We start from the raw sequence: 12,401 nt of genomic DNA, 5'->3' as shown, positions 1-12,401 counted from the left end.
TAGCCTCATTCTCGGAATTTTGAACTGGGCAAAAGCGAAACCAAAGATTATATATACGCTTCGCTGGTCAAAATTTTCCCCTAGCTTTAGCTGTGTTACTTGTGGCGCCTCTAGCCGCGGGTCAAAATATTACCCCAGCTTTTACAGTGCTACAGAGGTGTTAACAACAGGTTTTTCCTAGCGAAACCATGTCGCGGGCCAACAAACGCAAGGAGAAAGCAGCTAGCCTTTAAACATGCCAATGCGGTGTTGTGTACGAATTTCATTGGACAAACTTTTACGCTGAACGTTTTACGGGCGGGGGTCAGACAATTTCCGTATTTCCCCTTCCGACGGCAGCAGGCGCTAAAGCGTCTAAACAATGAAAACTGTACGCGAGAAAATCCACTACTTTTGACGGGTTGCGTTCTCCTTGTGTGAGGTGCTGTGTTTGTTGCTCCTTGCGGGCATCGTGTCTGTATTTCTAAAAATGAAAACTTTCCACTTCAAATAGCCATTATCGATTGGAACTTTGGAAGTCTCTAACAACATTCACTCTGATCTTGGCTATGATTTCTCATCATTTCAATAGGATCAATGGCGGACATACGTTAATAATTTAAAAGGTAAGAAAGTACTTTGAACTTTAATTATTCATTAATGAGAAAAATTAAAAACTGTATCTTTATTTTTCTGGCATTTATTATTATTTGTTTGTATGTTTTATTAGGCCATTGTTAAATTGAATTTTTACGAAATCTATCGTTTTTTTCATTAGGGTAAATTACTTTTAATTAAATTACACATAATTAGCTCTCATACGAGTACCCGTTCGAAATTTATCTCTTAAAAACATCAATGCCAAAACGTATGAACGCCAACATCTGTTTTATCGATTACAAGGCTAAATGGTTATTATAACAAAAACAGTTCTTCGAACTGAAAAAAACAGTTTAGAGCTCGTTAGAGGTGCGGCCTTAAAGGGACATCTATTATTTTTTATTGTTGATTAATTTGTTAAATTAATTGAAATAGTATTAAAAAATACTCCTGTGAACAACAGAATGACGTCATTCCGCCTTTCAAATCACAGTCCACTGCTCCTCCAATTTTTAACACAAAATCTTTGGTCAAATTTTGCCCACAAAGGTATCCATATTTATATTTATTTTTTTCACTACTCATTTAACATTAAAATTTTAAAATTTATTATTATTAGTTTATTAGTTATTTATTGCAGTAATCTGCAACAAAAAATAAACAAATAATAATAAATTTTAAAATTTTAATGTTAAATGAGTAATGAAGAAAATAAATATATTTAACCTCTCAAATACCTGTCCCTTCTTGGCCGCAACGAATGACTCAGGTCTACCTATATATCACCTTCTTTACTCAGCGTAGCTGAGCTTTTTCCTTTAATATATGTCCCTTCTTAAGAACAATACACGCATATATTTCTAGGAACGTTTTATTTGTTATATTTTATAAATTATATAGTTATATATTACATATATATTATATATAATATATATAAATTATATTTTCGTGGGTTAAAAGTTCAATTCGAATTACGAAATTCTAAATATGAATTAGTTACCAATTTGAATTTATAAATATTGTTATAAGAGTATGTATAAAATAGTTTTGATTACGGTGTAAAACTAAGACCGAAACGATAATCAATTTCAAATGAACGTATTTAAACATTTAGAAATATACAATGAAAATAAATAGTTTAAAGCATACATTGACACTTATCATACCAAAACTATATTAATGAACATTTACTAACACATTACAATTTTCTTTTATTTCTTTCCACTAGGTTTACTGTTTAGTAAAATCGTAGACATATTTCTCAAATTATACTTGTTTACAATAATTTTTAAGTAGTACTAAATTATATTTTTCAAAAACATTTTCGCGTGAGTACAATGCAGCTAGTAATGTTTTTCTACATTTTTTAGTTATACAATGAAATTAAGCATTATCCAAAATCTCTATTTTCTTTACATTATAAACATTATATTTTCCAAAGGGAATGTACGATATGTACAGGGATGTCATTCTGGTGGGGAAGGAGGGGATTGGTACCTTTGATTTTTACCAGTTAAAAAAGTTAATAAATATGCATTTAATAGCATTAGAAACGTCTTGTTTCTAGTGCGAAAGGAAGATTAAATTAAACATTAACTTACATAGTAAGTGTTTTGTATTTTATTTCAAATACTTAAAAAATATTTAGTATAATATTCAAATACATTTTTTGTATTTTGAACAAAATACAGATTTTTATTAGCAAAAATACTTTATCCATCAAATAGTCTCCATACAACACCATCAAGCGGAAGAAATACGTCTAATTCTCACTCCCGCACAAACTCGTGAAAAATTCCGCTTATCGGCCGTGGTGGCGTTGCAGTAGGGAGGACTCGATACTTACCAGACAATCTGCCTTTTAGATGGCGCACAAAAGTGGAATATTTTCAATCTTTCATTTTTTTCCGCTTGACAAGAATTCACAGTATTTTGAGTATTTTAATATTTTAAAATACTAAAATAAAGTATTTTATTTATTTTAAATACTTTATGCTGTGGGTATTTAGTATTCTATTTTAAATACTTTACCGTATTTGAGTATTCAGTATTTTGTTAAATACCGAAATTAAAGTATTTTACCCAACACTGCGTGACCAGAAATTGGACAAAGGGGAGAAAATGTAGTACAGTCAAAGTTAGGTCCAAGAAGGGGGAGTCTGGACCTTGAAAACCCCCTTGTCTACTGAAGAAGAATAATAATAATTGAAATATTATGATATGATTCCGTTTTGTAAACAGGATATAAATAAATTTGTATTATTAAATTAGAATCCTAAATATAAATATATATACTCCCTTTCGATGAGATTCGAACTCGTCTTTTCCGTAAGCGCATTTAGCAATTATCTCACATTTAACCATTCGACAACGCACGGGTAACAAAGAGGAAAGTACAAAAAGTCTTAATAATCGAAGTGTAAGCCAAGACTTACTTAAAACACGAGCTAGTGCATCGCGGCAATACGCCATTTTCTTTTTGATGATGGAGCAGAGACATAATCAATAGAGGCTAGACAACCAAGGTGAAAATATTTGGAGCCGTAGTTGTATCGACATCTGGTGGTATTAATTTTTACAAGAATGCTCTTAAATTTATTTTCAAAGACTTATTTGGTAATTAATTTAATAAAATATACAAAAGCACACAACCTACTCTTAAACGAAGATTCATTTAAAAAAATATAACAATCGGATAAACCATTCTTAAGTTAAAAATGCGCAAAAATAGTTGATTTTGCCATAGCGTGAAGCCCATTAGAAAGTCCCATAGTATTTGGTGGAAAAACGGGTTAATTTTTGCATAGCGTTACGGTGGGGGAAGGAAAAGGTTTTAATGTTAGACTCGAGACTACCTATATATACACACATGACGACGAAAGATCATGTTTAAATATACTCAAAAATATCAGTCGTAAAATTGTATATTTTTTTAATGACGAGAAATTAATTTTTAAATGAGCCCAATTTACCTGCCAAGCGATCTGCCATTTTGTTTCGCGGTGACGTTTTAGGACTTTAATCACGCGCTGTTCGCGCTATAACAGCGCGTGATTAAATTAACACGTGCCTTTAGATTCTTGGTCCATGATTTACTCGCCCGTAGACATACGTTCTTGAACGCCTCACTTGGTGGCGCTGGAGTGGAGAAAATATAAAATTTTGGTGAGTGTTGTCCCCCCCCCCCCTAGATAATCAAGAGTAACTTTTTACTTTATAAAAAATAAATTCAAAGCTGTGCTACGATCAGTTGCAATGAAATATTGTATTAGCATAATTTACCATAGATTCCCAAGCTTTGAGGAATACCTTCCCAATGTGGTAATTATGAGTTGGGTCCATTTCATCGAATTCCAACTGATCGACAAGGGGTTCTTATGATCGACAACCGAAAAGCAGATCCCACATGATCGAAATGTTTATATTGAAAGCCCAAGTGATCGACAAATTGCGGTTTTAATTTTTTCTGTATTTATTAAATTAATTATCTAAAAACCAGAGTCAAATCGTAAGATACACCTAACCTAAACCAACCCATCCTAACTTCCAGTCAACCGATATTGAACGTTAATAGGCTGCAACTATTGATTTGATACACTCGCACCCTAGAACCTTTTCCCCCTTATAAAAAAAAACCAATGTTGTCACTTTAGCCGATCAAATGGTCCCCTTTGAAAAATGTGTCGTTAAAATAAAATCACATGGTCGATCAAATGCACGTCGATTAAAATTACCCCTTGTCGATCATTTGGAAATCGAACAAATGAGATCATGCAATGGCACATACATCTTCTTAATAACCACATAACTAAATTATTTGTGGCTACTTGTGCATAAAGAAACTAAATAATTTTTTTAAATCAACTTTATTTATTAGTCAAGAGGATAACAGAGGTTTTTTTCTCAAATCGTGCACTTTTTGATTAAAACATGCAAGTTCGTGGAAAAATACTTTGAAGTATGTAAAACCAAAAAAAGATTAGAGGCATTCTCTACCTCTGCTCTGCTGTGACAGGTGTGACAAGCTGTCAAAGTTGATGAAAAAGTGTAAACTGACCTTTTTGAACAACCCTTTGGAAAGGCAGCCGGGTGCGCGCGCCGCTCGCCGCTTTGCGCTATAGAGAAGAGACGGGGGTCGGTCTATACCGGTAATCACCAGCGGAATACGCGTAGATTCGCAGTGTGTTGATACAATTTTTATAGATATATATTTAAATCTATTAAATTTATTTTTGTACTCTAAATATACATATAATATTGTTTAAAGAACTTAATAAGAGCAGCCATATTCTTCTTAGATAAATTATAAATATTTTCATTAAAATAATAAAAAAAGCTTATTCTTACTCTCTTAAAGGGATAATGAAATGTTATAATAACCTACTTTCAGTTTATTCCGCTCCAAAATTATAATCCCGATTTTCTTCCATTGAAATTATTTATGTTTTTAAAAATTGAAATTAAATAATTCCAACGAAAGAAAATCGGAATTATACTTAATTTTAGTAGCGGAATAGACTGAAAGAAGGTAATTTTACTTTATTTTTAATGGTAAATTTGTGTTAAATCTACAGCTGCATACTTTAACTTGGTAATATATCCTAGCTAGTCAGTTAAGGGTACGGTATTGCGAAACTGGCACGTGGCTGTCAGCTGGAAAAAACCTTTCACACACAATAGAACCCCGATGGAAAATCCTACATCTCTATTGCGATGCATGGTAGCGGGACCTGAGATTTGTCGAGTGGTTCAACAATTTACAGATATTATTGGATTCAAAAGTTCTAACAATCAGACATTTCATCATGATGATACGCCAACTTCTCAAAACAAATTTTTTAGAAGGCGTCCAGTCACTCATATCAGTCATGAATAACATGGGAAATCCGTTTGCCGATGCAAGCGAAGATTTTGGATACACGGCAAATTTTGGACAAAAGAATAGCGAATTCTCTAAAAAATATTAAAACCATTGGGGAACTCCAATCAAATGACCTTTTTTGCAAGCGGCTTGTCGATTGTACCGTGGAAATTACGGATGTGCTGAAGAAAAACCAATTTCCTCTTTTCAGCAGAACGCCACAAAAAGAGAAATGCAAAAGCCAGCTTCAAATTTCAAGTATTAAAAGCGACAGAAATTTATTTTCGAGACTTTCTATAGCGTATCAAGTACGAAGTGGAGACCTTGATGTTTTTTAAGCATGAAAATCAAGCTTTTCCGCTATCGTTGACGAATAATGGAAGCATGAGGTTTGGCAACAAATCCGATTTACTTTCGTGTTTAGAAGATCTGTTGACAGACTAGGAGGATATTCTAAAATCAGGTCTCGAATCCGACATGGTCATCATCGACGGCGCTGCAATCATCAATATGATAAAGCCTGGAAACGCTAAAACATTTTTAGATTACGCTGCGACCTTTTCTAAATACATAGTTGGTCTGTTTACCGGTTGCGTTCGTCGTGTTGACCTTGTCTTTGACGTGTACATAACAGGTAGCCTTAAAGAGAACGCGAGGAAGAAGCGTGGTTAAGGTGCAAGAATACAAGTGGATGTTCGCCAGGATTTACCAAAAAAATGGCCAGAGTTTTTAAGAGAAAACGAAAACAAGAAAGAACTCTTTAGTTACTTGAGTGTCTACGCCGTTACAGCTAAACATCCTGAAGCTCTATACATTACGAACAGAGAAAATGTTCTTAGTTGCATCCAAGGTAATCTTAAAAACCTTTCTCCGTCCTCCCACGAAGAAGCTGATACCAGGATGTTCCTACACGCTCTAGACGAAGCGAAGCAGGGAATGAAATCCATCCTGCTTAGAACTATGGACATTGATGTCTTGACTCTACGTATTAGCCTCCTGAACAAGATTCCTCGCGAACGTTTGGTTATAGCCTTTGGATCTGGTAAAGATTTCCGTTACATAGACGCCACACGGTTATCAAGACAATTGGGTATAGACAAATCCGAAGCCTTGCCGGTTTTTCACGCGTTAACAGGATGCGACACAACTTCCTGTTTTAATGGAAAAGGTAAAAAAAACCGCGTGGTCATCATGGAAGTGTTTCCAAGACGTAACTCTGGCCTTTAAACAACTATTGTTGTGTCCTACTAAATCGGACCTTAAAGAGGTTATGCCGTTGATTGAGATGTTCTTAGTTTTAATGTACGATCGTTGCAGTACCGATGAAGAAGTTAATAAAGCGAGACAAAGTCTTTTCACCCAGAAAAACCGCGAAATTGAACTAATTCCACCAACACAAGACGCATTATTGCAACACTAATTACGTGTAGCTTTCCAGGCGGTTCACGTGTGGGGTCAAGCTCTAATAAGAGAACCCATTTTTCCAGAACCGTCGAGTTTTGGGTGGACAAATTTAAAAAGTGAAACTGTCATAAATGGCAACCTCTTTGGATGACTCTGCCACCAGCAGGTGATGTCTGTAGAGATATGGTAAAATGTGGTTGGGTCAATGTTTGTCGGGGTAATTGTAAATGCCACAAAGCTAATTTACCATGTACCGAACTTTGTAAATGTGGAGGATGCGAAAACGATTTTTAATAGTTTATCAAAAAAAATTGAAATGGATAATTGAAAAAGTTTGAAAAATGTAAGACTAATGGAAAATAACTCGCTAATTAATATTATAGGTTATGTTAAAAAACGCTTTATCATCTAACGCAATAAGGCAGTTGAAATTAAAAATATTACATATAAATATTGTATCAACACACTGCGAATCTACGCGTATTCGGCTGGTGTTTACCTTTATAGACCGACCCCCGTTTCTTCTCTATAGCGCAAACCGGCGAGCGGCGCGCGCACCCGGCTGCCTTTCCAAAGGGTTGTTCAAAAAGGTAAGTTTACACTTTTTCATCAACTTTGACAGCTTGTCACACCTGTCACAGCAGAGGTAGAGAATGCCTCTAATCTTTTTTTGATTCTACATACTTCAAAGTATTTTTGCACAAATTTGCATGCTTTAATCCAAAAGTGCATGATTATTTCCTGTAGCGTCTAGACTATATTGTTAATTTTACAACCCGACTATTGTCCAACTGAAGATGGCCTAACAAGCCGAAACTATGGTCTGGTTGTAAAATTTTAAATTACTGTGCACAATAAATACCGTTGATTTAAAAAATAAATATTTAGTTTCTTAATAACAATTTTCCTTTTTATACACTCAGGCTAAAGCGGCAAAACCGTTCATCGCTTCGTAATCTTTCAAGCAATTAGACTTAATACTTCCTAAAAACTAATATTTTGGTTAATCTGAACCCAGAGGTCCTATTTCCTAAATCCAAACATCGTCAGCTATTCTTAGCGTAACTAGCGCCAATCATCCCTAGCTTCTGCAGAAAGGTGATATTCGTTGATCCACCATAAACAATAATGGAAGTTCATACTCTCTTTAAGCCAGGCTGGAAACGTCAGAACTGTCCAGCTGTTCCTCGTTAAGGGCGCCAACGATACTCATCCTCTCTTATGCGAGTTATTCCTATTTCCCTCAAGCGGAGTTTTTCGGAAGCTTGCGTGTGGAACATGGCGAAGCAGACGCTATTTTAACAGGGTTACCATGCATTTTCGTTCTAAATTATTTATTTATCATCGAAAATGTATGGCAACCCTGCTAACATACGTAACATAATTACTCATAAGTATTCCACTAGCTCTATTTCTTCACTAACGGTTTGTTTCACAGATATTGCGTCGTCCGTACTCTACGTAATATTTCACGTCATATTTGATGTCATATTTGACGTCATCAAATCTCAAATGCCGATTATGCCGTCGTATAATTAGCTCTACGTCTGATAAACCGACGGCCATTATTTTTGTAAACAAACCGGTTTGAACAACCAAGGCTTAGGAAATAAAATGAACTACAATATAGTGTCAAGTTCTGTTAATGTAATTAATTTGCAAATAATTGAAGTTCGTGGAGACTCACGTTCTAAAATAAATTTGCATTGTCAAATAAAAGCAGGTTTTATTGGAAAACATAGTTGAAATTCAGGTAGAGCTTTTCTAGCGCATCTACAAGGTTGGAGTCTTTGCAGATTCTTTTGAGCCTAGGCCTAACTCTTCTAGGCTTGATTTGGGTTTTAATAACGCTGGTGGAATATCCCACTTCAACGACTTGTTCCATTTTCGGAAAGCGATCACTTATTGGTCATTTATAAATTTATAAATTTCAATAAAGCTACATTGGGCAGACTAAAATTCCGACGCAAAAAATTCCTTCTCAATTTAGAGGTTTTCCATAGTGTGACTCCCAAAATTACTAGGATGAATAAAAAGGTTAAAATCTAACGTAGTCCACCTTTTTACTGGTTCGTGGTGAAACAAACCGTTAGTGAAGATTTTTGAATGGAATAAAGGTACAGTGGCATACTTATGAGTAATTATGTTACATATGCTGCTAATAAGTCGCTGGAAAACCGCCGCTTGAGGGAAATAGGAATAACGCTCATTGACCGTTTTGATAAACCGTATCGATGTGAGCAGCGTTGCCAGGTCCTGAAAATCAAATTGTCGTACCATGGCCGAAAAATTTTGATTTCAGAAACACATTGTACGAACTCAGCTGATGCGACATTGAGCGAACAGCGAATTGATCTAATTGTTTGACGGGCGAATCGAGTCACAAGCTGGAAACAAACGAGCTGAGCGTGCTCGCCCGAAAATGATTGAGTCAGGCATATATCGAATATTTCTTACACTTTGACTTTCAGCCAGTGGCGAAAGTTTGTGGGACCTAGGAGCAACAAACACAACACCCCACACAAGGAGAACGCAACCCGTCAAAAGTCGTGGATTTTCTTGGGTACGTTTTACATTGGCTAGACGCTTTAGCGCCTGCTGCCGTCGGAAGGGGAAAATTCTGAAATTGTCTCCCCCCCCGCCCGTTAAACGTTCAGCGTAAAGGCTCGTGACGCTCGTCCAATAAAATTCGTACACAACCCTTCGTTAGCGTGTTTAAAGGCTAGCTGCGTTCTCCTTGTGTTTGTTGCTCCTAGGTGGCACCTGGGCAACTCTCTTGCATGGTGCCCTTTTTTACTTTAAGAATACCTAAAATGCAACTTTGTTCGTTGCCAAAACGGTCGTCAAGCAGTTTTTGGCACCCCTAATGTGTGGAGCCCGGGGCTCATGCCCTCCTGCCCTCCCCTCACTACGCTACTGCTTTCCGCTGTTCTATATCTTAAAACCCTAGGTGGTTTCTTTTCACTTGTTCCGGTATATCGGAGTAGGTTAAGAAGAGTAACGCTATGACGCCCTTCTGTAGTGGTGAATAGTTCGATTCGGAGTAAAAACATTTTTCCAAAATGGCTGCCTGTGGCCTTTTTAGTAAATAAATTCTGGCTAGCAGACCACCAAATCCTTTTCAGAAGGAGGAAAAAGAGTAACCATAATACTCCGGAACAAGCGAACAGTTTATGGGCCGGAGAAATTCTCATCCCCGGAACAGGTGAATAAAACGTTTTAGGGTAAAAAGAGTACCCTTTTAGTCCGAAAACAGGCGAAAAGAAACCACCTTATAATTTTTTTATTTATTTATTAAGACTACGGAAGTTACATACATAAGATTTTAAAACCAATTAACATCTTTTAAACCCCACGACATATGCGTAACGCTTGTACGTAGTGGGGTGCTTATTTGGCAGCATTTGCTTTTAGGGTTTAAGTATCAAGGGTCGTATATTAGTATACAAGTGAATTTACAGAAACTTTTAACCAAATGTAAAACAATATTATTGTAGACAATTGTTAATTTCAACATCATGACTCAAAATCCATTGAACTAATTTTTTTAAATACATTAGAGTGGCATTCAGAAAATCAACTACGATAAACAAATAGACATGAATTTGAACCAGTTATTGATTCAAGCCGCGAAGGACGGGGACAACGACAAGGTTCAAGCGTTGATAAAGGCCGGTGCAGACGTCACCCTAGTACAAACGGAAGGATACTCTTTGTATTGGGCGGCTCATTTTGGCCATTACGAAGTGTGTGAAACCTTAATCCATAACGGAGCTCCAGTCAACAAGTCGAGTGGCTATGGACAAACCGCTCTTCGCGAAGCGTCCTTGAAACGACGCCGATCCTAATGAAGGAATTAAAGGTTATGACACCCCGTTAATCAAGGCGATTCAATCGGGTCATACCGGCATCGTTACGTGTCTACTCAAACACGGCGCCAGGGCCAACGTTACGGGCTCTGATAATAAGACCCCGTTGGACCACGCTTGCGAATTGGGGCGCGAAAATATGGTCCCGATTCTACTTCAACACGGAGCTATAAACAGTGAACCGTATTCTAATTGGGCCAGAAATAAAGGATATAACGCTATCGCCGATATGGTGGAGGTCAATGAAAGAGATTCTTTTGGACGGCACGCTCTGTACAACGCGGCCATCGGCGGACAGTACGACTTATGCGTGGCACTCTTAAAGAAGGGGGGCTTCGTTAATCGGAACCGGGATGGCCTCTTCAGCCCCTTAAGCGGCGCCTGCGAGACGGGAAACGTCAGAATTGTCCAGCTGCTCCTCGATAAGGGCGCCAGAATCAACGATACTAACGTGACGCATCCGCTGTACTTGGCCGCTTTAGAGAGACACACCGACGTGTTGCCCTTATTGCTGGAATATGACGCCGAAGCAAACGTTAAGGTCGACGGGGATACTCCGCTCCTTGTGGCATCGCGCAAAGATCACGAGGACATCGTATGGTATTTACTGGAGCATGGGGCCGGTCCCGATGTTAAATCCGATGACGGTAGCACCGCTTTGCATTACGCTTGCCTTTACGGGCACGAGGCCATCGTGTCTTTGTTAATAGGACACGGCGCTAACGTCGACGACGCCACTGAAGACACGCGGACCCCTTTGCATTTGGCCTGCGAACGTGGTCGGAAGGACATTGTCCTCCGGTTGCTGCGTGCGGGCGCCACCCTCAACATTAAGAATAATGCGAACGAAACTCCAAAGGATCTAGCCAGGCGTTACGGGCATCACGAAATAGTGGATATGATCAACAAATTCGTACTAATCAGAGGGGACGTTTCTTCCAAGATAACAATTACATCGAAAGACAATAAGCAGAATCAAATTGTCGAATCAGTCAACGAAGACAAGAACAATGACATTATAAACACAGCCAATGAAGACAATGACGTTGTAGACCCAGTCAATGAAGACCACGAAGTTAAGAATCCAGCCAGTGTAGATAGAGAAATTGAGCACCTGGAAAATGAAGACTTTAACGAAGGTACGGTCAATGAAGAAAATACTCAGCAGAAGGAAGTGGTAGGAACAGCTTCAGCTGGCGCGTGCGGGGTTGCAGATAGCGACGGCCCTGTGGCACGCCTGCAGTCCCATATCGACCAAGAACCAGACTTCCTCAGCGAAATCGAAGAACTGAAGTCCAAAGTGGATTTCTTAATGGGGTTCATTTTGGAAACGAACGGTTTGGAACTGGAGATGAAAACTGAAGCTTGCGCGAAAAACAAAAAAGAGTCCATCAAACGGTTCCGAGAGATTAGATTTGGAAAAAAGGAGCATTCAATCGGGAACTGAAGAAACGGAGGAGATTGCGTAGAAGAGAGGACGTCCATGCCTTCTAGGAAAGATTTTGACAAATGAATCATGGTAGTAAATACATATAACGAACTAATTTGTATAATGAGATTATTGAAAAAATAATTTACTAACTTCAAAATTAAAAAGATCCCAATAGATAATGAATGTTTTACATTTTCAACACCTCTTAAAAGTACATATTAAAAACCAAATTTTTATCATCTCGATTAAAAATATT

General features: G+C 37.5%; 1 protein-coding gene across 1 annotated transcript; it reads left to right on the top strand.

The window, feature by feature from the left end:
* The first annotated feature begins 567 nt into the window (after nucleotides 1–567).
* Nucleotides 568–12,160, top strand: LOC149962301 (uncharacterized). The gene is made up of 3 exons (XM_090164446.1): nucleotides 568–605; nucleotides 10,417–10,674; nucleotides 10,706–12,160. The coding sequence occupies exons 2-3, from the start codon at nucleotides 10,444–10,446 to the stop codon at nucleotides 12,158–12,160; spliced, it is 1,686 nt and encodes a 561-aa protein (XP_090020572.1). The 5' UTR covers nucleotides 568–605; nucleotides 10,417–10,443.
* Nucleotides 12,161–12,401: the final 241 nt, after the last annotated feature.

This window comes from Leiobunum rupestre, chromosome 1 (assembly GCF_980474605.1).
Source record: "Leiobunum rupestre chromosome 1, qqLeiRupe1.1.hap1, whole genome shotgun sequence".
NCBI lineage: Eukaryota > Metazoa > Arthropoda > Arachnida > Opiliones > Sclerosomatidae > Leiobunum > Leiobunum rupestre.
Note: the sequence above shows the minus strand (reverse complement) of the source record. Positions and strands in the feature narration are given on the sequence as shown.